Below are 25,810 nucleotides of genomic sequence, written 5' to 3'. Positions count from 1 at the left end.
ACCAGGTACTGGGCTGTGTGGCGGCTGGGCCAGCGGGGATACCAGGTACTGGGCTGTGTGGCGGCTGGGCCAGTGGGGATACCAGGTACTGGGCTGTGTGGCGGCTGGGCCAGCGGGGATACCAGGTACTGGGCTGTGTGGCGGCTGGGCCAGCGGGGATACCAGGGGTCGGGTCAATTCCATTTCAATACAGGAGATGAATTGAAATTCACGTTATTGAATGGCGCTGTTGTATTTTGAATAGATGGGAGTTGAAATGGGATTGATCCCAACTCGGGTGTCAAACCAACTTCTGGTGATGATGGTTGTATTTTCAATAGATGGGAGTTGAAATGGGATTGATCCCAACTCTGGTGTCAAACCAACTTCTGGTGATGATGGTTGTATTTTCAATAGATGGGAGTTGAAATGGGATTGATCCCAACTCGGGTGTCAAACCAACTTCTGGTGATGATGGTTGTATTTTCAATAGATGGGAGTTGAAATGGGATTGATCCCAACTCGGGTGTCAAACCAACTTCTGGTGATGATGGTTGTATTTTCAATAGATGGGAGTTGAAATGGGATTGATCCCAACTCGGGTGTCAAACCAACTTCTGGTGATGATGGTTGTATTTTCAATAGATGGGAGTTGAAATGGGATTGATCCCAACTCGGGTGTCAAACCAACTTCTGGTGATGATGGTTGTATTTTGAATAGATGGGAGTTGAAATGGGATTGATCCCAACTCGGGTGTCAAACCAACTTCTGGTGATGATGGTTGTATTTTGAATAGATGGGAGTTGAAATGGGATTGATCCCAACTCGGGTGTCAAACCAACTTCTGGTGATGATGGTTGTATTTTGAATAGATGGGAGTTGAAATGGGATTGATCCCAACTCGGGTGTCAAACCAACTTCTGGTGATGATGTTTGTCTTTTTTTAGGTCTATGAATTGTTGCACAAGGTGACATGCTAATAAATGAAATGGCAGTTGGAAAAAGTCTATCACCTGACATAAACATCACTCTATTATCCTAGCCTGTATGTAAACACAGCCTCTGTCAAGAGGTCTAAACCTTTATGGCACAGTAGGTAGGTAGTGTCGTGCTTATTGCCAGTTCAAACCCAACCCAACTATACCCTTGTATCACCACAACACTAAAACACAAGCTGAGACCCAGGGGATCGGGTCCTACATGGAAAAGTCGAAACGTCATCTAAATTTAGCGACAACAACTTATCTGAAAGTCCAATAAAGTGCACATTGTTGGTTGAAACATTGCAAAGCAACACGTAGCACCTGAACACGTGCAGCCCGCCTAAAACCTTGTAGCATATTTCCTTTTCCAACGGTCTTTCTTCTAACAGAACTGACAATAGATATATATTTCCGTGTTCAAACAACGATGTCCTGCGCGCAGTAAGATACTTCTCTATATGCACCTCTCTGTAAAAAACGGGACCTGTTAGCCGGTAGACTATTCGCATACGGCCACATTTATTTAAAAGGAAGCAGACTCAATACTCACGTTAGTCTTTCTCCGGTAGATGATGGACTCGGGATGTAGTCTATCCTACACAGTTGTCTGGGTATACGTTACTCCACGAGATAGCGGGACGGGACAGGTAAACTGCTTAGGGTTGAACTATCCTTCCACCGGATGAAGCATCCTACCAAGGTATTTAAACCGGCCCGCTCCGCCCGTGGGAGGAGAGCAGGTCGCGCGGTTCCTCCTCGTCTCTATGGTGACCAAAATTTGACAGCAGCCAACGCTTTGAGGTACCAGTTTGTTTGTGATATAATTACCCTGGTACCAGTTTGTTTGTACTATCATTACCCTGGTACCAGTTTGTTTGTGCTATCATTACCCCGGTACCAGTTTGTTTGTGCTATCATTACCCTGGTACCAGTTTGTTTGTGCTATCATTACCCTGGTACCAGTTTGTTTGTCATATCATTACCCTGGTACCAGTTTGTTTGTGCCATCATTACCCCGGTACCAGTTTGTTTGTGCCATCATTACCCTGGTACCAGTTTGTTTGTGCCATCATTACCCTGGTACCAGTTTGTTTGTGCCATCATTACCCTGGTACCAGTTTGTTTGTGCCATCATTACCCTGGTACCAGTTTGTTTGTGATATCATTACCCTGGTACCAGTTTGTTTGTGCCATCATTACCCTGGTACCAGTTTGTTTGTGCTATCATTACCCCGGTACCAGTTTGTTTGTGCCATCATTACCCTGGTACCAGTTTGTTTGTGCCATCATTACCCTGGTACCAGTTTGTTTGTGATATCATTACTCTGGTACCAGTTTGTTTGTGCCATCATTACCCTGGTACCAGTTTGTTTGTGCCATCATTACCCTGGTACCAGTTTGTTTGTGCCATCATTACCCTGGTACCAGTTTGTTTGTGATATCATTACCCTGGTACCAGTTTGTTTGTGCCATCATTACCCTGGTACCAGTTTGTTTGTGCCATCATTACCCTGGTACCAGTTTGTTTGTGCTATCATTCCACTCCTTGGCATGACAAGGTTAGCTGGGACGCTGGCCTTCCACAGATGGTGACTTAGACCGATTCAATCCTACTGCCAGAGCACTTCTTTGGAATGAATGAAATAAAACGTGGATGTATTTTATGGAATAGCAAACCATGGTTACAACAAATGAAACATGTACAGGCCCATTCACCTTTTATCTAAATGACACAATTTGAAAGGAGAATGTTTACAATATAGCCTAAGGATATGTTTTTTTGGTTCACCTAATTTTTGTGTTTATCTGTAGCCTAAATATTGTACTCTCTCTTTCTCTTACTCTTACTCTTTCTCTTTTTCCTTCCTTCCTTCCTTCCTTCCTTCCTTCCTTCCTTCCTTCCTTCCTTCCTTCCTTCCTTCCTTCCTTCCTTCCTTCCTTCCTTCCTTCCTTCCTTCCTTCCTTCCTTCCTTCCTTCCTTCCTTCCTTCCTTCCTTCCTTCCTTCCTTCCTTCCTTCCTTCCTTCCTTCTCTGTCTCTCTCTCTCTGTCTCTCTCTCCGTCTCTGTCTGTCTCCCTCACTCTCTCTCTCTGTCTCTCTCTGTCTCTTTCTCTCCGTCTCTCTCTCTCTCTCTCTCTCTCTCTCTCTGGACAGAGTTTGTGTGCTCAATGAGAAAGGATCAAGATATGTGGCATAATTAGAAATGACAGCCCATGGAAATGCATGGAAATGAACCAGCTTTTGAGTCCCAAATGGCACCCTATTCCCTATATAGTGCACTGCTTTTGATCAGGGTGGCCAGGGCCCATATATAGGGTGTAATTTGGGACGTAGCTTCTGTGTTTTAATGATTTCAATGCTATCTTGAAGATATTTTGCATTCTATTTACCCAGAGTCAATGGCCTACTTGGCTCAAGTGCATGTAAGGACATTGTGGAAACTAACTGTGGACTGAACCTTGTCTGTGTCATAATGCCTTATGATCTGGAACTCTGCTGTGTGTTACCATATAGTCACATGTATAGAGAGGAGGAGGGGGAGAGAGAAAGAAGGGGGGGGGGGGGTAGAGAGGGGAGAGAGAGAGAAAGAGAGAGATGGGTAGAGAGAAAGAGAGGGAGAGAGTTAGAGGGGGGATAGAGAGGGGAGAGAGAGATGTAGAGAGAAAGAGGGGGAGAGAGTTAGAGGGGGGATAGAGAGGGGAGAGAGAGAAAGAGAGAGAAGGTAGAGAGAAAGAGTTAGAGGGGGGATAGAGAGGGGAGAGAGAGAAAGAGGGGGCGAGGCATGTGTAACCAATGTGAAATGGATAGCTAGTTAGCAGTGGTGCGTGCTAATAGCATTTCAATCGGGTGACGTCACTCGCTCTGAGACTTTGAAGTAGTTGTTCCCTTCGCTCTGCAAGGACCGCAGCTTTTGTGGAGCGATGGGTAACGATGCTTCGAGGGTGTCAGTTGTCTATAAGCGCACAGGGTCCCTGGTTCGAGCCCGGGTTGGGGCGAGGGGACGGATGAAAGTTAAACTGTTACACATGGAGAGAGAGACCGTGAGAGAGAGAGATACTGATGTATGTGTGGTTAGGGTACAGTTGAAGTCGGAAGTTTACATACACTTAGGTTGGAGTCATTAAAACTCGTTTTTCAACCACTCCACAAATTTCTTGTTAACGAACTATAGTTTTGGCAAGTCGGTCAAGACATCTACTTTGTCCATGACACAAGTCATTTTTCCAACAATTGTTTACAGACAGATTATTTCACTTACAATTCACTGTATCACAATTCCAGTGCGTCAGAAGTTTACATACACTAAGTTGACTGTGCCTTTAAACAGCTTGGAAAATTCCAGAAAATTATGTCATGGCTTTAGAAGTTTCTGATAGGCTAATTGACATAATTGGAGTCAATTGGAGGTGTACATGTGGATGTATTTCAAGGCCAACCTTCAAGCTCAGTGCCTCTTTGCTTGACATCATGGGAAAATCAAAAGAAATCAGCCAAGACCTCAGAAAAAAAATTGTAGACCTCCACAAGTCTGGTTCATCCTTGGAATCAATTTCCAAACGCTTGAAGGTACCACGTTCATGTGTACAAACAATCGTACGCAAGTATAAACACCATGGGACCACGCAGCCGTCACACTGCTCAGGAAGGAGACGCATTCTGTCTCCTAGAGATGAACGCACTTTGGTGAGAAAAGTGCAAATCAATCCCAGAACAACAGCAAAAGACCTTGTGAAGATGTTGGAGGAAACAGGTACAAAATGATCGATATCCACAGTAAAATGAGTCCAAAATCGCCACTGCTTCAAAACCGCCATTAAAAAGCCAGACTACGGTTTGCAACTGCACATTGGGACAAAGATCGTACTTTTTGGAGAAATGTCCTCTGGTCTGATGAAACAAAAATAGAACTGTTTGGCCATAATGACCATCGTAATGTTCGGAGGAAAAAGGAGGAGGCTTGCAAGCCAAAGAACACCATCCCAACTGTGAAGCATGGGGGTGGCAGCATCATGTTGTGGGGGACTCTTTGCTGCAGGAAGGACTGGTGCACTTCACTAAATCGATGGCATTATGAAGATGGAAATTATGTGGATATATTAAAGCAACATCTCAAGACACCAAGTTGAAGCTTGGTTGAAAATGGGTCTTCCAAATGGACAATGACCCCAAGCATACTTCCAAAGTTGTGGCAGAATGGCTTAAGGACAACAAAGTCAACAAAGTCAAGATATTGGAGTGGTCATCACAAAGCCCTGACCTCAAGCCTATAGAAAATCTGTGGGCAGAACTGAAAAAGTTTTTGTGAGCAAGGAGGCCTACAAACCTGACTCATTACCCTATACACCCAACTAGGAGACAGGTATCATTACCCTATACCCCCCACTAGGAGACAGGTATCGTTACCGTATACCCCCACGAGGAGATAGGTATCATTACCATATACCCCCACTAGGAGACAGGTATCATTACCATATACCCCCACTAGGAGACAGGTATCATTACCATATACCCCCACTAGGAGACAGGTATCATTACCATATACCCCCACTAGGAGACAGCGGGGAGCATAATTTATTTCCATCACCACTTGTGGCTAGCTCTCCAGGCCTAGGACTAAGCTATATCAACATGGTATGTCTCTGTAGCTCTCCAGGCCTAGGACTAAGCTATATCAACATGGTATCTCTCTGTAGCTTTCCGGGCCAAGGACTAAGCTATATCAACATGGTATCTCTCTGTAGCTCTCCAGGCCTAGGACTAAGCTATATCAACATGGTATCTCTCTGTAGCTCTCCGGGCCAAGGACTAAGCTGTATCAACATGGTATCTCTCTGTAGCTCTCCAGGCCTAGGACTAAGCTATATCAAAATGGTATCTCTCTGTAGCTCTCCAGGCCTAGGACTAAGCTATATCAACATGGTATGTCTCTGTAGCTCTCCAGGCCTAGGACTAAGCTATATCAACACGGTATCTCTCTGTAGCTCTCCAGGCCTAGGACTAAGCTATATCAACATGGTATCTCTCTGTAGCTCTCCAGGCCTAGGACTAAGCTATATCAACATGGTATCTCTCTGTAGCTCTCCAGGCCTAGGACTAAGCTATATCAACATGGTATGTCTCTGTAGCTCTCCAGGCCTAGGACTAAGCTATATCAACACGGTATCTCTCTGTAGCCCTCCAGGCCTAGGACTAAGCTATATCAACATGGTATCTCTCTGTAGCTCTCCAGGCCTAGGACTAAGCTATATCAACATGGTATCTCTCTGTAGCTCTCCAGGCCTAGGACTAAGCTATATCAACATGGTATCTCTCTGTAGCTCTCCAGGCCTAGGACTAAGCTATATCAACATGGTATCTCTCTGTAGCTCTCCAGGCCTAGGACTAAGCTATATCAACATGGTATGTCTCTGTAGCTCTCCAGGCCTAGGACTAAGCTATATCAACATGGTATGTCTCTGTAGCTCTCCAGGCCTAGGACTAAGCTATATCAACATGGTATCTCTCTGTAGCTCTCCAGGCCTAGGACTAAGCTATATCAACATGGTATCTCTCTGTAGCTCTCCAGGCCTAGGACTAAGCTATATCAACATGGTATCTCTCTGTAGCTCTCCAGGCCTAGGACTAAGCTATATCAACATGGTATCTCTCTGTAGCTCTCCAGGCCTAGGACTAAGCTATATCAACATGGTATCTCTCTGTAGCTCTCCAGGCCTAGGACTAAGCTATATCAACATGGTATGTCTCTGTAGCTCTCCAGGCCTAGTGCCACACGGTATCTGTCTATATGGTTATTCAAATGATCAAACTGACCCAATGGAACAGGACCATATAAGGATGAGACAGTTGTGGGTATGTCTGCATTCCAAATGGCACCATTTTCCCTACATAGTGCACTACTTTTGACCAGAGTAGTGCACCATGTAAGGAATAGGGTGCCATTTGGGACACATCCAATGCCTTGTATGGATGAGACAGCAGCCAGGATGTGGGTGTGAACAACAGTGCCTTCAGAAAGTATTCCCTCACCTTGATGTTTTTCACATTTTGTTGTGTTATAAAGTCATATTAAAATGGGTTAAATTGTCATTTTGTTGTGTTATAAAGTCATATTAAAATGGGTTAAATTGTCATTTTGTTTGTCAACGATTTACACAAAATAATCTGTAATTTCAAACATTTTAAATATTTTTGTATTTTATTCATAGTAATTAAAACGGTAATATATCCTAATTAGATAAGTATTCAACCTCCTGAGTGAATATATGTTAGAATCACCTTTGGTAGCGATTATAGCTGTGAGTCTTTCTGGGTGAGTCTCTAAGAGCTGTGAGTCTTTCTGGGTGAGTCTCTAAGAGCTGTGAGTCCTTCTGAGTGAGTCTCTAAGAGTTTTACACACCTGGATTGTACAATATCTGCACATTATTCTTTCTAAAATTCTTCAAGTTCTGTCAAGTTGGTTGTTGATCGTTGCTAGACAGCCATTTTCTAGTCTTGTCATAGATTTTCAAGAAGATTTAAGTCAAAATTATAACTAGGCCACGAAGGAACATTCAATATTGACTTGTATATTTTGCCTTGTGTTTAAGGTATTTGTCCTGCTGAAAGGTGAATTTGTCTCTGACTGTCTGGTGGAAAGCAGATTGAACCAGGTTTTCCTCTAGGATTTTGCCTGTGTTTAGCTCTATTCTGTTACTTTTTATCCTAAAAAATGAATAATTGCCGATGACAAGCATACGCATAACATGATGCAGCCACCACCATGCTTGAAAATATGAAGCGTGGTACTCAGTGATGTATGTTGGTTTTGCCCCAAACATAATGCTTTGTATTTACGACCAACAGTTCCTTTCTTTGCCACATCTTTTGCAGAATTACTTTAGTGCGTTATTGCAAACAGGATATATTTTGGAATATTTGTATTCCTTCCTTATTTTCACTCATTTATGTTAGTATTGTGGAGTAACTACAATATTGTTTGTCTATCCTCAGTTTTCTCCTATCACAGCCATTAAACTCTGCAACTGTTTTAAGTCACCATGAGCCTCATGAGCGGTTTCCTCCCTGAGCGGTTTCCTTCCTCTCTGGCAACTGAGTTAGAAAGGGCGCCTGTATCTCTGGAGTGACTGGGTGTATGGATACACCATCCAAAGTGGAAGTAATAACTGCACCATGCTGAAAAGGAATACATTTTTTTCATTCCCATCTACCAATAGTTGCCGTTCTTTGCGGGGCATTGGAAAACCTCCCTCTTATTTGTGGTTGAATCTGTGCATGAAATTCACTGCTCGACTGAGGGACCTTACAGATAATTATATGTGTAGAGTAAAGAGATGGGGTAGTCATTTCAAAATGATCTTAAACACTATTATTGCAGTCAGAGTGAGTCCATGCAACTTATTATGTGACTTGTTAAGCACATTGTTACTCCTGAACTTATTTCGGCGTTTCCATAACAAAGGAGTTGAATACTTATTGATTCAAGACATTTCAGCTTTTCATTTTTTAAAATTATTTTTGTAAAAAAATGTCTTCATTCATAATTCCATTATGGGATACTGTGTGTAGATCAGTGACACAATCCATTTTGAATTCAGGCTGTAACACACAATAATATGGATCATGTCAAGGGGTGTGACTACTTTCTGAGGGCCCTTGTTGTTACACTGTTGTTACACACACACACCTCATTCCCTATATAGTGCACTACTTTTGACCAGGACCCATAGGGAAAAGTGTGCCATTTGCACGTCATTCTAGAGGTTGTGTTATTCATGCACACCAGCGGTGGCCCCCCACAGAGTCAAATAACATGTGACACACACACACACCAGCTAAACCAGCGATGTAGTTATAGCGCCCCCTAGCGGTAACCTATCTTGTTTACAGGAGCGCCAACAGAAGTGCGCTTATGAAACCAAAGCAAAGCGGTAACGCCGTTAACCCAAATTATCAGAGGAGAACTTGGAACAACCGCGAATGGGTTTGGACAAGTTCTGCAGTGCGGACGGTTCCGACCCGTTTTGGGTAAGTTCCACTGTTGCCAGCGAGCAAGTCAACTCTCCTGCTGTCTTTAGCTGCTTTACAATGTTGACGCCTTTACAGTTGTTTTCCCAGCTTGTTGTTAGCGGCTTTGCTTGTAATGACGGTGTCTGCCTGAACTAAGCATGGTAATATCACACAACGTTACTGTCCTGTCTTTGGTAACACTGGTGTTAGCTAACAATAGCTAGCTAGGCTAGCAAGGCCGTCGTTAATTATGCCGGTTGACTTGAGCTAACTAGCTAAGCTTCATTTCATTAATAATGTGTGAAATAGAGAGGTTGAAATAACGTGGTAGTGCATTTTTAAAAAGGTATATCACTATTTAATAAAAGTCGACAATCGTTTTTATTGTGAAGTTGTGTCTAGCTAGCTTAACAGCTTTCAGTGATTTTTAAAACACCATTGATTCCTATTATGTTAGCTAACCTGCTAGCTAAAACTCACTCTACTCTAACAACTTTAATTCGAGACTCACACTACCTCTGCTCTGTTGACGATAGAGCAATGTGTTTCGATGAAATGTTCGCTAGGTAACTTTCCTGACATAACACCCAGGTATGATGGCAAGCCTGTCTTGCTAGCAAGGTCCACAACACAAGAACACGTACAGCAAGTCTGTCAGCTGTTGCAAGATGACATTGTTTGTTTAAACCTGAACACACCATCTACTGCGAGTAGCAGCAACATAGAGAGGACATTATTATTACATTAGCTAGATAGAAACCCCCCAAAAACTAACTAGAAACCTAAACCTGTGGAATCCAACCAAACTTGTTATGGCACTGAACTAGAAGATTAACTGGGCCAGTCAGTTAAAGAACAAACTCTTATTTACAATGATGGCCTCCCCCCGGGGCCAAACCCTAACGATGCTGGACCAATTGTGTCCCTGAGATGCAGTGCCTTAGATCGCTGCCCCACTCGGGAGCCCAAAAGAGTTACACATGTTTGAAATGACACATACTGTCATGTCATGTAGATAGATTCTATCTATGTGCGGTCATAACATGCAGTATATTGCCTCATAAGTCAACTGTCAGCTGGCCTGGCCAGATAGGCCATGATGAGGAAAGCCCTAAGGAATTTAGCTACAAGTGTTAGAGGTCCATTTGCCCATATGTTAATAACAGGGTGTAGGTCTAATTAGTGTTAGGCCTAGTCTCCCTAAGCAGACGGGTTGCCTTGCCTTCCACAATGTTCCAGCTGCTGTTCTAGGTTTGGGATTTCAGACACTGTTAGGCCTAATAACACACATTTTGTCAATAAGGTCTATGGCTTCCTGAGTTATGATAACATGCAATCTCATCACCCAGTCCCACAGCCCTTTGGAACCTGTTATGAGAGACCTGTTAGTGTGATTGTACACTTCTATATTCTGCAGGGCTTTGTTGTCTACTCACTGGCTCAGTTATTGAACCAAACAAATTCCAAAGGGGGAAAAGGGCTTGTCTTGAAGCCAAAGGGTATTGAGACAAGTGCTTTCCAAAATCACTGAACTGGTCACTGGTCATGAGTACCTTGGAGTTGCTTGTTCTTTAGCAGCCATGGTCAGACTGATTTAAACAGTAGGGTTATTGAACACACACAGTATGACTCAGGATTCAGGTAAAAAACAGCTGTCATAGCATGTCTCAGTGTTCTGTCAGTGTTGTCTCAGTGTTCTGTCAGTGTTGTCTCAGTGTTGTGTTGTGACAGTGTTGTTTCATGTCAGTGTTGTGTCAGTGTTGTCTCGTGTCAGTGTTGTCTCGTGTCAGTGTTGTCTCGTGATTGTATTGTCTCAGTGTTGTGTCAGTGTTGTCTCAGTGTTGTCTCGTGATCGTGTTCTTTCAGTGTTGTCTCGTGATTGTATTGTCTCAGTGTTGTCTCAGTGTTGTCTCGTGATTGTATTGTCTCAGTGTTGTCTCGTGATCGTGTTCGTGTTGTCTCGGTGTTATATCAGTGTTATAAATGCCTTATGAACTCAGGATTTTAGTAAAGTGTTATCAAACAATACAGCCAAAAGCGATAGGCTTTAGGAAAGGAACGAGAGAGGAAGGTGTGTCTGTGTGTGGCAGGCCTGACACCCTGCCTCCGGTTCCCTCCTTTGTGCCAAGGCAGGAATGTTTATGTGGGTTTTATTAGAAACACCTCAGTCACTGAGATGAAGAACAGACGCTGTGGTCGCACACACACACACACACACACACACACACACACACACACACACACACACACACACACACAGTGTCTGTTTCCACACAAGGTGTAGTTATGCAGCCTGGTGTATGAATGTATTTGTCTCTGTAGCTCTACTAACATTAGGCCTTGTCATAATTCACTGTCTGAACACAGCAGTCTGAGGCTGTGTCCCATAGGGCACACTATTCCCTAAAGAGTGCACTACTTTTGACCCCCAATGGCACCCTATTCCCTGTATAGTGCACTACTTTTGACCCCAAATGCTTCCCTATTCCCTGTATAGTGCACTACATTTGCCCAGGTCCCATAGGGTGTCATTTATTAGCCTGCCCTGTCTGGTTGCCAGTCTCTCTCTTCTTAGGTCACCATGTCCTTATCAACACTATGTTGAATGAGCTGCTGTGTCTCTCAGTCATCTGTCATTTAATCCCCCCCCCCTCCTCAGGATTGGAACCGTACGTGGCACGTGGGTAACCCAGATCTGACCCAGTGCTTTCAGAACACAGTGCTGGTATGGGTCCCCTGTCTCTACCTCTGGGTCTGTGCCCCGATCTATTTCCTGTACCTCAAAAGCCACGACCGGGGCTACATATGCATGACCCACCTCAACAGAGCCAAAACCGTGAGTCCAGGGGGGGGGGGGGGCTGTGTGTGTGTGTGTGTGTTTATAGGGAGAGTCTGGGGTGGTGGTGTGTGTACGTGTCCATGTTTTTCTGCATGTGTCTGCCTGTCTCCACGGTTCTTACAATGAGATAAGACCAGCATCCCGGAGTCGCCTCTTCACTGTTGACGTTGAGACTGGTGTTTTGCGGGTACTATTTAATGAAGCTGCCAGTTGAGGACTTGTGAGGTGTCTGTTTCTCAAACTAGACACTCTAATGTACTTGTCCTCTTACTCAGTTGTGCCCGGGGGCCTCCCACTCCTCTTTCTATTCTGGTTAGAGCCAGTTTGCGCTGTTCTGTGAAGGGAGTAGTACACAGCGTTGTACGAGAACTTCAGTTTCTTGGCAATTTCTCACATGGAAATAGCCTTCATTTCTCAGAACAAGAATAGACTGACAAGTTTCAGAAGAAAGTTCTTTGTTTCTGGCCATTTTGAGCCTGTAATCGAACCCTCAAATGCTGATGCTCCAGATACTCAACTAGTCTAAAGAAGGCCTGTTTTATTGCTACTTTAATCAGGACAACAGTTTTCAGATGTGCTAACATAATTGCAAAAGGGTTTTCTAATGATCAGTTAGTCTTTTAAAATGATATACTTGGATTAGCTAACACAACGTTCCATTGGAACACAAGAGTGATGGTTGCTGATAATGGGCCTCTGTACGCCTATGTAGATATTCTGTAAAAAATCAGCCGTTTCCAGCTACAATAGTCATTTACAACATTAACAATGTCTACACTGTATTTCTGATCAATTTGATGTTATTTTAACGGACAAAAAAAATGTCCATTTTTAGAACACTTAGAACATTTCTAAGTGACCCCAAACTTTTGAACGGTAGTGTATATAGCAAGACCTTTTTTCTCTGAACAACCAGAGAGACATATATAGCAAGCTAACACTCTCTCTCTCTGAACAACCAGAGAAACCTATATAGCAAGCTAGCACTCTCTCTCTCTCTCTCTCTCTCTGAACAACCAGAGAAACATATATAGCAAGCTAACACAGTCTCTCTCTGAACAACCAGAGAAACCTATATAGCAAGCTAACACTCTCTCTCTCTCTCTCTGAACAACCAGAGAAACCTATATAGCAAGCTAACACAGTCTCTCTCTGAACAACCAGAGAAACATATATAGCAAGCTAACACTCTCTCTCTCTGAACAACCAGAGAAACCTATATAGCAAGCTAACACTCTCTCTCTCTGAACAACCAGAGAAACCTATATAGCAAGCTAACACAGTCTCTCTCTGAACAACCAGAGAAACATATATAGCAAGCTAACACTCTCTCTCTGAACAACCAGAGAAACCTATATAGCAAGCTAACACTCTCTCTCTCTGAACAACCAGAGAAACCTATATAGCAAGCTAACACTCTCTCTCTCTGAACAACCAGAGAAACCTATATAGCAAGCTAACACAGTCTCTCTCTGAACAACCAGAGAAACATATATAGCAAGCTAACACTCTCTCTCTGAACAACCAGAGAAACATATATAGCAAGCTAACACTCTCTCTCTCTGAACAACCAGAGAAACCTATATAGCAAGCTAACACTCTCTCTCTCTGAACAACCAGAGAGACATATATAGCAAGCTAACACTCTCTCTGAACAACCAGAGAAACCTATATAGCAAGCTAACACTCTCTCTCTCTCTCTCTCTCTCTGAACAACCAGAGAGACATATATAGCAAGCTAACACTCTCTCTCTCTGAACAACCAGAGAGACATATATAGCAAGCTAACACTCTCTCTGAACAACCAGAGAAACATATATAGCAAGCTAACACTCTCTCTCTCTCTCTCTCTGAACAACCAGAGAAACATATATAGCAAGCTAACACTCTCTCTCTCTCTCTCTGAACAACCAGAGAAACATATATAGCAAGCTAACACTCTCTCTCTCTGAACAACCAGAGAAACATATATAGCAAGCTAACACTCTCTCTCTCTCTCTCTGAACAACCAGAGAAACATATATAGCAAGCTAGCACTCTCTCTCTCTGAACAACCAGAGAAACATATATAGCAAGCTAACACTCTCTCTCTCTGAGCAACCAGAGAAACATATATAGCAAGCTAACACTCTCTCTCTCTGAACAACCAGAGAAACATATATAGCAAGCTAACACTCTCTCTCTCTGAACAACCAGAGAAACATATATAGCAAGCTAGCACTCTCTCTCTCTGAACAACCAGAGAAACATATATAGCAAGCTAACACTCTCTCTCTCTGAACAACCAGAGAAACATATATAGCAAGCTAACTCTCTCTCTCTCTGAACAACCAGAGAAACATATATAGCAAGCTAACACTCTCTCTCTCTGAACAACCAGAGAAACATATATAGCAAGCTAGCACTCTCTCTCTCTCTCTGAACATCCAGGAGAGTCATTTCAGAACACAGGCTTCTCTGTGTGGTAGAGTGTCTGACAAGACAATATCCTGACACACACCTCATTAAAATATCTCATATCCTCTTCCTTCATCTGCATCCCAAATGGTTCCCTATTTCACGCACTACTTTTCACGCACTACCCCTAGGGCCCTGGCCAGAAAGGCTCTGGGCAAAAGTAGTGAGGAATGAGTATCCTAGAGTAGCAATAACATCCTAGATGCCTCCTGCTGTTGTGCCACTTAAACTTGACCCCTCAACTGCTCCAGGGTCACTGCCCTGCGGCCGGCCGGCGATGTTGTGTGTGTGTGTGTGTGTGTGTGTGTGTGTGTGTGTGTGTGTGTGTGTGTGTGTGTGTGTGTGTGTGGGTGCGTGCATGTGTTTCTCTGGGAGTGGGGTTTAAAGCAAAATATGAATTTCCATGATCTGAAAATGCAGAATAAAGTCTTCTTCCTGCTCTCCTCTCATCCTCTCCTCCAGGCAGTAGGTTTTCTCCTGTGGATCGTCTGCTGGGCAGATGTGTTTTACTCTTTCTGGGAAAGAAGCCAACATGACAGCGGTGCCTCCTCCTCCTCCACCCAGGCACCTGTTTATCTGGTTAGCCCCACCATGCTCGGCATCACTATGGTAACAACCAACGCTGTTTATCTGGTTAGCCCCACCATGCTCGGCATCACTATGGTAACAACCAACACTGTTTATCTGGTTAGCCCCACCATGCTCGGCATCACTATGGTAACAACCAACACTGTTTATCTGGTTAGCCCCACCATGCTCGGCATCACTATGGTAACAACCAACACTATTTATCTGGTTAGCCCCACCATGCTCGGCATCACTATGGTAAAAACCAACGCTGTTTATCTGGTTAGCCCCACCATGCTCGGCATCACTATGGTAAAAACCAACGCTGTTTATCTTGTTAGCCCCACCATGCTCGGCATCACTATGGTAACAACCAACACTGTTTATCTGGTTAGCCCCACCATGCTCGGCATCACTATGGTAAAAACCAACGCTGTTTATCTGGTTAGCCCCACCATGCTCGGCATCACTATGGTAAAAACCAACACTGTGGGCTGGATCAAAAGGGTCTTAGCTGGGGGGGAGTGATCGGCCTGTAAGGGTCTTAGCTGGGAGGGGGATGGTCGGCCTGTAAGGGTCTTAGCTGGGGGAGTGGTCGGCCTGTAAGGGTCTTAGCTGGGGGAGTGGTCGGCCTGTAAGGGTCTTAGCTGGGGGGGATGGTCGGCCTGTAAGGGTCTTAGCTGGGGGGAGTGGTCGGCCTGTAAGGGTCTTAGCTGGGGGGGATGGTCGGCCTGTAAGGGTCTTAGCTGGGGGGGATGGTCGGCCTGTAAGGGTCATAACTGGGGGGGAGTGGTCGGCCTGTAAGGGTCTTAGCTGGGGGAGTGGTCGGCCTGTAAGGCTCTTAGCTGGGGGGGATGGTCGGCCTGTAAGGGTCTTAGCTGGAGGGGGGGGGGGGGGGTCGGCCTGTAAAAGTCTTAGCTGGGGGAGAGTGGTCGGCCTGTAAGGGTCTTAGCTGGGGGGGGGATGGTCGGCCTGTAAGGGTCTTAGCTGGGGGGGAGTGGTCGGCCTGTAAGGGTCTTAGCTGGGGGGGGGGGGGGCTGGCCTGTAAAAGTCTTAGCTGGGGGGGGAGTGGTCGGCCTGTAAGGATCTTAGCTGGGGGGGAGTGGTCGGCCTGTAAGGGTCTTAGCTAGGGGGAGTGGTCGGCCTGTAAGGGTCTTAGCTGGGGGGAGTGGTCGGCCTGTAAGGGTCTTAGCTAGGGGGGAGTGGTCGGCCTGTAAGGGTCTTAGCTAGGGGGGAGTGGTCGGCCTGTAAGGGTCTTAGCTGGGGGGAGTGGTCGGCCTGTAAGGGTCTTAGCTGAGGGGGAGTGGTCGGCCTGTAAGGGTCTTAGCTGAGGGGGAGTGGTCGGCCTGTAAGGGTCTTAGCTGAGGGGGGGAGTGCGTAGCTTCGGTCCGGGCCCCGGGAATGAACATTTGAGGACATGGCTGTGGAGAGAAAATGTTACTGTTTTAATCCTAATTTGCTTCAATTCTACACATTTTGCCATGGAGCTTCGAGTTTTCACCGGGATAGATCAACTGGCTTTGAAAAACTCCTGTGTCTTCCAGTACCCAGTATCTAGTGATTCAATATAATACTGTGTCTACCAGTATCTAGTGATTCAGTATAATACTGTGTCTACCAGTACCCAGTATCTAGTGATTCAATATAATACTGTGTCTACCAGTACCCAGTATCTAGTGATTCAATATAATACTGTCTACCAGTATCTAGTGATTCACTATAATACTGTCTACCAGTACCCAGTATCTAGTGATTCAGTATAATACTGTGTCTACCAGTACCCAGTATCTAGTGATTCAATATAATACTGTCTACCAGTACCCAGTATCTAGTGATTCAGTATAATACTGTCTACCAGTACCCAGTATCTAGTGATTCAATATAATACTGTCTACCAGTACCCAGTATCTAGTGATTCAATATAATACTGTGTCTACCAGTACCCAGTATCTAGTGATTCACTATAATACTGTGTCTACCAGTACCCAGTATCTAGTGATTCAGTATAATACTGTCTACCAGTACCCAGTATCTAGTGATTTAGTATAATACTGTGTCTACCAGTACCCAGTATCTAGTGATTTAGTATAATACTGTGTCTACCAGTACCCAGTATCTAGTGATTCAGTATAATACTGTCTACCAGTACCCAGTATCTAGTGATTCACTATAATACTGTCTACCAGTATCTAGTGATTCAGTATAATACTGTCTACCAGTACCCAGTATCTAGTGATTCAATATAATACTGTGTCTACCAGTACCCAGTATCTAGTGATTCAGTATAATACTGTGTCTACCAGTACCCAGTATCTAGTGATTCCGTATAATACTGTGTCTACCAGTACCCAGTATCTAGTGATTCAGTATAATACTGTCTACCAGTACCCAGTATCTAGTGATTTAGTATAATACTGTCTACCAGTACCCAGTATCTAGTGATTTAGTATAATACTGTGTCTACCAGTACCCAGTATCTAGTGATTCACTATAATACTGTCTACCAGTACCCAGTATCTAGTGATTCACTATAATACTGTCTACCAGTACCCAGTATCTAGTGATTCAATATAATACTGTGTCTACCAGTACCCAGTATCTAGTGATTCAATATAATACTGTCTACCAGTACCCAGTATCTAGTGATTCACTATAATACTGTCTACCAGTACCCAGTATCTAGTGATTCAATATAATACTGTGTCTACCAGTACCCAGTATCTAGTGATTTAGTATAATACTGTCTACCAGTACCCAGTATGTAGTGATTCAATATAATACTGTATGAATGTGGTCCGTAGGAGGAGTGGTTTTTATAGTGTTATTAACACCTGGGCATGATTAAGACATGTTGGTAAGAGCTTGGCGCTAGCAACGTCAAGGTCGCGGGTTCAATTCCCGCGAGGATCAAATGCATAATATTAAACGTGTGTGCACTCACAAGTGGTGTCAGATCTGAATGGGATGTACGTGTTCTGTGTGTGTGTGTGTTCGTTCTCTTCCCAGCTGCTAGCCACCCTCCTGACTCAGTATGAGAGGTTAAAAGGAGTCCAGTCTTCAGGGGTGATGCTCAACTTCTGGCTGGTGGCCGTCCTCTGTGCTACCGTCACATTCAGATCCAAGATCATACAAGCCATCAACGAGGTGAGAGAGACAGGTTGTGTGTTAGAGCTGGGACGATGAACCCAGAATTACAGACATTTTATTTTTTATTTTATTTCACCTTTATTTAACCAGGTAGGCTAGTTGAGAACATTTGCAACTGCGACCTGGCCAAGATAAAGCATAGCAGTGTGAACAGACCACACAGAGTTACACATGGAGTAAACAATTAACAAGTCAATAACACAGTAGAAAAAAAAGAGTCTAGATACATTGTGTGCAAAAGGCATGAGGAGGTAGGCAAATAATTACAATTTTGCAGATTAACACTGGAGTGATAGGCTACCTCTTACTGTGGATTGTTCTAGAACTATAATTTGGAGTGATTTTGCTGCACAATGTTCCTGTAGATTGTTCTAGAACCATAATGTGGTCAACAGTAATAGCCTATGCATTATGTTGATTCCTGCTATGAAACTCTCTGCCTGTCTCTGTTTGTTTGGCTATCGGCTGCTGACTCACTTCCTCTCTCCGCTGTGACACGGAGTAGGTAGAGATGCATTCTGAGAAGCATAATCATATGACCGTTGCTCAAGATGCTACTGTGGGGGGGGGAAATACTGTTCTCAAAACAACTACTGTTGTTGTAGTTACAGAGAGTCACAGCTTTCTGGGAGTTTTCTAAGTATCTCTCACCTCTTAGTATTGTGTTCATGGTACCACTTTACAACCGGACTAGGCTGGAGTTAGTATGGTTTTGATGAACCCGCGGAGCCGAGCGGAGCGTGCCAGGCCTAGAGCTGGGAAGTTAGGCCTTGAGCTGGGAAGTCAGGCCTAGAGCTGGGAAGTCAGGCCTAGAGCTGGGAAGTCAGGCCTAGAGCTGGGAAGTTAGGCCTAGAGCTGGGAAGTCAGGCCTAGAGCTGGGAAGTCAGGCCTAGAGCTGGGAAGTCAGGCCTAGAGCTGGGAAGTCAGGCCTAGAGCTGGGTAGTCAGGCCTAGAGCTGGGAAGTTAGGCCTAGAGCTGGGAAGTTAGGCCTAGAGCTGGGAAGTCAGGCCGAGAGCTGGGAAGTCAGGCCTAGAGCTGGGAAGTTAGGCCTTAAGAGCTGGGAAGTTAGGCCTAGAGCTGGGAAGTTCCTGTCGGACATTAGGCTAATCTAGGCTAATCTACTTAGCTAGATTACTAACTGTATGTATGATGTTGTTGCTAGATAGCCTTGTAGGCTAATTGATTAATCAATCTAGCAACAATATCATTTTTACAGTTAGATTAGCCTACATGGCTATCTAGCGACAATATCGATATCTACAGTTAGTTATCTAGTTTAGTGTTTTGAGGTCGCCCTTCCTCAGGTGTTGAATCATATCGCCTACAGGCCAATATGCACAAAAATGTCAGCCAATTCTCTGAAGAGGCCAAAAATATATGTGATCATTGTGGATCCTTTTGACAGGTTGCACATCAACTACTCCTTCCCTGGATATGTGGCATGGGAATATCTTACTTTTTGAATGGTAGTCTACCATCTCAGTTGTCTTACCTGGCCCTGGAAACACACCGTCTAGAGTCCTGCTTGCTGATGTAACTGTCCATGAAAACAAAAAACAAATGTTTTTGAGGACCTTTGTTGTTATTGAGAAAAATAATGACATGTTTTCACCATATTACTTTTTGTTACATATCGCCCAGCTCGATATGAATGATTTCATGTTATTGATCACTGATTTATCATTATTGCTAAAAAAATGTTAACATTTATCGCGATATGGATTTCTGGCCACATCACCCAGTTCTAGTGTGTGTGTGTGTGTGTGTGTGTGTGTGTGTGTGTGTGTGTGTGTGTGTGTGTGTGTGTATGTGTGTGTATATATATGTGTGTGTATATATATGTGTGTGTGTAACAAGTAGAGTCCAGTCTTATTTTATTGCCAGTAAACAGACTTGGAGGTCTATGAAAGAAAGGTCTTTTTTTTTAACAGTGTTTTTCATGATGTTTCCTCCCAGCCGTGGACGGTGTGTGTGTTCAGATACACAACCTTCTACATCTACTACACACTGCTGCTCATCTCTCTGCTCCTGGCAGCCCTCTCAGACCAGCCTCCTCTCTTCTCAGAGGCATCCAAAGACGCTGTGAGTACACACACACACACAGAGACAGAGACACGCACACAGAGACAGAGACACACACACAGAGACAGAGACACACACACACACACAGAGACACACACACACACAGAGAGACACACACACACAGAGACACACACAGAGACACACACACACACACACACACACACACACACACAGAGACACACACACACACACACACACACACACAGACACAGAGAGAGACACACACACACACACACTGTTTCTCTATGCCCTCTGTCTCTCTGGGTGTTTTCGTTATGTCTCTGCGTGTCGGCACATTGTGTTTGTATAAATTAGTGCATGCTGTGTGTGTGTGTGTTTAGCTGTGTGTGTGCTTGTATGAGTGCTTGCTGTGTCAAACAGTAAATGTTGTGTGACTGTGAGAAGTGTGTGTGGATCTTGCTGTGTGTGTTAAGTGAATGCCAGCTGTGTCTGTTATTGTGCTAGCAACAGGTTTATCAGTTCCCAGGGTTGGTTATCTTGTGTTATTGCGGTAGCAACAGGTTTATCAGTTCCCAGGGTTGGTTATCTTGTGTTATTGCGGTAGCAACAGGTTTACCAGTTCCCAGGGTTGGTTATCTTGTGTTATTGTGCTAGCAACAGGTTTACCAGTTCCCAGGGTTGGTTATCTTGTGTTATTGTGCTAGCAACAGGTTTACCAGTTCCCAGGGTTGGTTCTCTTGTGTTATTGCGGTAGCAACAGGTTTACCAGTTCCCAGGGTTGGTTATCTTGTGTTATTGTGCTAGCAACAGGTTTACCAGTTCCCAGGGTTGGTTCTCTTGTGTTATTGTGCTAGCAACAGGTTTATCAGTTCCCAGGGTTGGTTCTCTTGTGTTATTGCGGTAGCAACAGGTTTACCAGTTCCCAGGGTTGGTTATCTTGTGTTATTGTGCTAGCAACAGGTTTACCAGTTCCCAGGGTTGGTTCTCTGGCTTTATTGTTCCACTCCCACAACAGAGACAGTCCACAGATCAATAACAACATGGATACAGGTCTCCCTGTTAACAGTCTCACAATGGAACAGTCAGACAGTCCACAGATCAATAACAACATGGGAAGTGTGTGTGTGTGTGTGCATTGTGTGTGTGTGCATTGTGTATGTGTGTGTGCATTGTGTGTGTGCATTGTGTATGTGTGTGTGCATTGTGTGTGTGCATTGTGTGTGTGTGTGTGTGCATTGTGTGTGTGTGTGTGCATTGTGTATGTGTGTGTGCATTGTGTATGTGTGTGTGCATTGTGTTTGTGTGTGCATTGTGTGTGTGTGTGTGTGTGTGTGCATTGTGTGTGTGTGTGTTGAGGATAATGTGTTTCAGTCTTATTACTTTTATGAGTAACTAAATAATATTACTGAGTTGCTGTATTCAAATATTGGAATATTGTCTGTTACTTTTTCTAGTGACACACTCAATGATCTTTGAGCGAGTGGAGAAAGGACGTTTGGAGAAATGTCCAGACAGCTGTCCATAGAAATGGATAGAGTGCTCACCTCTGATCTTTGCTATTGATCGCTTCTGTGATAGAACAGCCCCATAGAGGGCTTCACCGCCTAGCTAGCCATCTCTATGCAGTGGTCGCACTGGCAGCTGGAGAGAAAAATGTTTGAACAAACAAGAAATCTGTACAGAGGTTTAGTTTATATGTTAAGCTGTGCAAGATAACATCCCTTTAATAGGCTTGACACATCAGTTAAAGGGAGTTTTACTAACAGAAAACAATCTATTCCTACCTTTGTTTTCGTGAGTGTGTCTTTCTCATCCGGAGGGAACCCATTGTGTTTACTTGACGGCCACCTACACAAATACCTAGAACAAAGTGTTAATCAGATAAATTCTGATAAACTCCTCCCCCCGTCCCCGTCCTCCTCCCCCCGTCCCCGTCCTCCTCCCCCCGTCCCCGTCCTCCCTCCCCGTCCCCCTCCCCCTGTCCCCGTCCTCCCTCCCCGTCCCCCTGTCCCCGTCCCCCTCCCCCCGTCCCCGTCCTCCCTCCCCGTCCCCCTCCCCCCGTCCCCGTCCTCCCTCCCCGTCCCCTGTCCCCGTCCTCCGTCCCCTCCCCCCGTCCCCGTCCTCCTCTCCCCGTCCCCGTCCTCCGTCCCCGTCCTCCGTCCCCCTCCCCCCGTCCCCGCCTTGTCTTCTCTTTAATGTTGTATGCCTATTCATATAGTTTGTACATTATCATTAAACATTATCATAAGGCATTATATAAAGACAGGCTTTCAATTTCATGATCAATGCATTGGCAAATGGCTGCGGTAATTGTGGATTATCAATTGGGATAATTTGTGTGCTATCAAGCCTTAAGAGGATCATTTTTTTAATGAATTGATTTCGATGGTTGACATTCGACTTGTGCGGTATCCAGATTGTCTTTAATACAGACTTTGTGCCATCCCGGGATATTCGGTAATACCGGCACTGAACACGAGGCGCTATTTTTCAAACCCCACTTGATCCTCTGTAATCTGAAAGGTTAGCAATGCTAACAAGTACATGTAAAATCCCCCCACTTGATCCTCTGTAATCCGAAAGGTTAGCAATGCTAACAAGTACAGTGGGGCAAAAAAGTATTTAGTCAGCCACCAATTGTGCAAGTTCTCCCACTTAAAAAGATGAGAGAGGCCTGTAATTTTCATCATAGGTACACTTCAACTATGACAGACAAAATGAGGGGAAAAAATCCAGAAAATCACATTGTAGGATTTTTAATGAATTTATTTGCAAATTATGGTGGAAAATATATCTAAGTATCTAATTAAGAGAAAGTTAGAAAGGGTGCATGTGGTGCGTGGGCGCCCATGTGTGTGTCCGTTCGTGCGTGTGTGTGTGTGGTGTGTGTGTGTCCGTTCGTGTGTGTGTGGTGTGTGTGTGTCCGTTCGTGCGTGTGTGTCCCTTCTTGCATGTGTGTGTGTGTCCGTTCTTGTGTGTGTGTGTGTGTTTCTCACTGTGTGTGTGTGTGTGTTTCTCACTGTGTGTGTGTGTGTGTGTTTCTCACTGTGTGTGTGTGTTTCTCACTGTGTGTGTGTGTGTGTGTGTGTGTGTGTGTGTGTTTCTCACTGTGTGTGTGTGTGTGTGTGTTTCTCACTGTGTGTGTGTGTGTGTGTTTCTAACTGTGTGTGTGTGTGTTTCTAACTGTGTGTGTGTGTGTTTCTAACTGTGTGTCCGTGCGTGTGTGTGTGTGTTTCTAACTGTGTGTGTGTGTGTGTGTGTGTGTGTGTGTGTGTGTGTGTGGTGTGTGTTTCTAACTGTGTGTTCCATCTCCTCCCGGTTGCAGAATCCCTGTCCTGAGATCGGAGCTTCCTTTCTGTCCAGAATCAGCTTCTGGTGGATCACTGGGTGAGCTGTTAGGAAACAACATCTATTTAAACGTGCCAAAATATTTTAAAATAACCTTTGGCACGGTCTAATTGACTCAACAACCAAAAACACATCTAAGTTTAGCTTTCTTAATGAACCGGAGAAAATCAATAGTAATTTCTGGTTGTTTATGGAAGTTAGCTGGTGAACTCATTGATCCTGGGTTGTAGGATTCCCCTCTGGAAACAGCAGGCATGAGTTTCTGTTTCTACAGGAAGTGTTAGTGCTGACTGTTTCCTTCCTTTCTTCCTTCCTTCTGTTTGTCTCTGTTTCTCTGTGTGTTTCTCTCTCTCTGTTTCTCTCTCTCTGTTTCTCTCTCTCTGTTTCTCTCTCTCTGTTTCCCTCTCTCTGTTTCTCTCTCTCTGTTTCTCTCTCTCTCTCTGTTTCTCTCTCTCTGTTTCCCTCTCTCTGTTTCTCTCTCTCTCTCTGTTTCTCTCTCTCTCTCTGTTTCTCTCTCTCTCTCTGTTTCTCTCTCTCTCTCTCTGTTTCTCTCTCTCTCTCTCTGTTTCTCTCTCTCTCTCTCTGTTTCTCTCTCTCTCTGTTTCTCTCTCTCTCTGTTTCTCTCTCTCTCTGTTTCTCTCTCTCTCTGTTTCTCTCTCTCTCTGTTTCTCTCTCTCTCTGTTTCTCTCTCTCTCTCTCTGTTTCTCTCTCTCTCTGTTTCTCTCTCTCTCTCTGTTTCTCTCTCTCTCTCTGTTTCTCTCTCTCTCTCTGTTTCTCTCTCTCTGTTTCTCTCTCTCTCTCTGTTTCTCTCTCTCTCTGTTTCTCTCTCTCTCTCTGTTTCTCTCTCTCTCTGTTTCTCTCTCTCTCTCTGTTTCTCTCTGTGTGTTTCTCTCTCTCTCTCTGTTTCTCTCTGTGTGTTTCTCTCTCTCTCTGTTTCTCTCTGTGTGTTTCTCTCTCTCTCTGTTTCTCTCTGTGTGTTTCTCTCTCTCTCTGTTTCTCTCTGTGTGTTTCTCTGTGTTTCTCTCTGTGTTTCTCTCTGTGTTTCTCTCTCTCTCTGTTTCTCTGTGTTTCACTCTCTCTCTGTTTCTCTGTGTGTTTCACTCTCTCTGTTTCTCTCTCTCTGTTTCTCTGTGTGTTTCTCTCTCTCTGTTTCTCTGTGTTTCTCTCTCTCTGTTTCTGTGTGTTTCTCTCTGTTTCTCTCTGTGTGTTTCACTCTCTCTCTGTTTCTCTCTGTGTGTTTCTCTCTCTGTTTCTCTCTGTGTTTCTCTCTCTCTGTTTCTCTGTGTGTCTCTCTCTGTGTGTCTGTGTTTCTATCTCTGTGTGTTTCTCGTTCTCTCTGTTTCTCTCTCTTTCTCTCGCTCATCTTTCTATCTCCCCTCTCCTCCAGTCTGATAGTAACAGGTTATAAGCGTCCGTTAGAACAGAAGGATCTGTGGTGTCTGAACTCGGAGGACCGCTCCCAGAGGGTCGTCCCTCAGCTCGTACGACGCTGGAACAACGAGTGCCTGAAGGTCAAAAGGTCAGGAGAACCCACCAGGAACCACACACCTCCACACACGCGTACTTGCACATCATGGCGCGTTTGCACTCAGGCAAGGTCAAAAGGTCATGTTCATCAGGGCACATCGTAGCAAAACATTCACAGAACGAAAACAAGCTAAATAACTCCTTCTCCCCCCTCCCCCCTTTCTCCCAGACCGGAGGAGAAGACTCTGTACTCTCCTAAGAAGGCTCCTCGGGGAGAGAGGAAGGAGGGTGTCCCCGTAGAGGAGTCAGAGATCCTGATTATGAAGACACCCCAGAAGACGAGAGAACCCTCTCTGTTCTGGGCCCTCTGTCTCACCTTCGGACCCTACTTCCTCATCTCTTCTCTCTACAAGATCATCCAGGACATTCTCATGTTCGTGGGGCCGAATATACTCAGGTAGGTGAGATACTCTCGTCTGGTCTTCTCTTCTCGTGTGGGGGGGGGGGGGGGGTAGTTGTAGGTGTTTCTATTCTAGTGGGGGGTGGGGTAGTTGTAGGTGTTTCTGTTCTAGTGGAGGGGGGTAGTTGTAGGTGTTTCTCTTCTAGTGGGGGGGGGGGGGGGGGGTAGTTGTAGGTGTTTCTGTTCTAGTGGAGGGGGTAGTTGTAGGTGTTTTCTGTTCTAGTGGGGGGGGGGGTAGTTGTAGGTGTTTCTCTTCTAGTGGGGGGGGGTCATTAGGTGTTTCTCCTAGTGCGGGGGGGGGGGTAGTTGTAGGTGTTGCTGTTCTAGTGGGGGGGGGTAGTTGTAGGTGTTTCTGTTCTAGTGGGGGGGGGTCATTGTAGGTGTTTCTCCTAGTGCGGGGGGGGGTAGTTGTAGGTGTTTCTGTTCTAGTGGGGGGGGGGTAGTTGTAGGTGTTTCTCTTCTAGTGTGGGGGGGGTAGTTGTAGGTGTTTCTGTTCTAGTGGAGGGGGGTAGT

At 44.7% G+C, this 25,810-nt stretch overlaps 2 protein-coding genes across 11 annotated transcripts in view; one reads left to right on the top strand and one right to left on the bottom strand.

Annotated features, from left to right (window-relative positions):
• The window catches only part of LOC109885559 (myosin-11-like), a 110,643-nt gene extending 108,930 nt beyond the window's left edge, over nt 1-1,713 (bottom strand). For 3 of the 6 annotated variants that reach the window (XR_004206812.1, XR_004206813.1, XM_031813920.1), the window contains exon 1: nt 1,514-1,690. The gene's annotated coding sequence lies outside the window, so the exon portion shown is untranslated. Of the gene's footprint in view, nt 1-1,513 lie in introns of all 6 variants that reach the window. The other 3 variants (XM_031813917.1, XM_031813918.1, XM_031813919.1) reach the window with 2 other exon arrangements.
• Nucleotides 1,714-8,819: 7,106 nt separating this feature from the next.
• abcc1 (ATP binding cassette subfamily C member 1 (ABCC1 blood group)) overlaps nt 8,820-25,810 on the top strand; it is a 65,025-nt gene continuing 48,034 nt past the window's right edge. For 2 of the 5 annotated variants that reach the window (XM_031814427.1, XM_031814428.1), the window contains exons 1-6: nt 14,885-15,306; nt 17,839-17,976; nt 19,936-20,061; nt 23,348-23,409; nt 24,758-24,889; nt 25,067-25,294. In XM_031814427.1, coding sequence (XP_031670287.1) covers nt 14,911-15,306; nt 17,839-17,976; nt 19,936-20,061; nt 23,348-23,409; nt 24,758-24,889; nt 25,067-25,294 — 1,082 coding nt within the window. In that variant the 5' untranslated portion in view covers nt 14,885-14,910. The other 3 variants (XM_031814425.1, XM_031814424.1, XM_031814426.1) reach the window with 3 other exon arrangements.

The sequence above is a fragment of the Oncorhynchus kisutch genome, unplaced genomic scaffold, assembly GCF_002021735.2.
Source record: "Oncorhynchus kisutch isolate 150728-3 unplaced genomic scaffold, Okis_V2 Okis06b-Okis10b_hom, whole genome shotgun sequence".
Classification (NCBI taxonomy): Eukaryota; Metazoa; Chordata; class Actinopteri; order Salmoniformes; family Salmonidae; genus Oncorhynchus; species Oncorhynchus kisutch.
The sequence above is the reverse complement of the archived record's forward strand: the minus strand, read 5'-3'. Positions and strand labels throughout refer to the sequence as shown.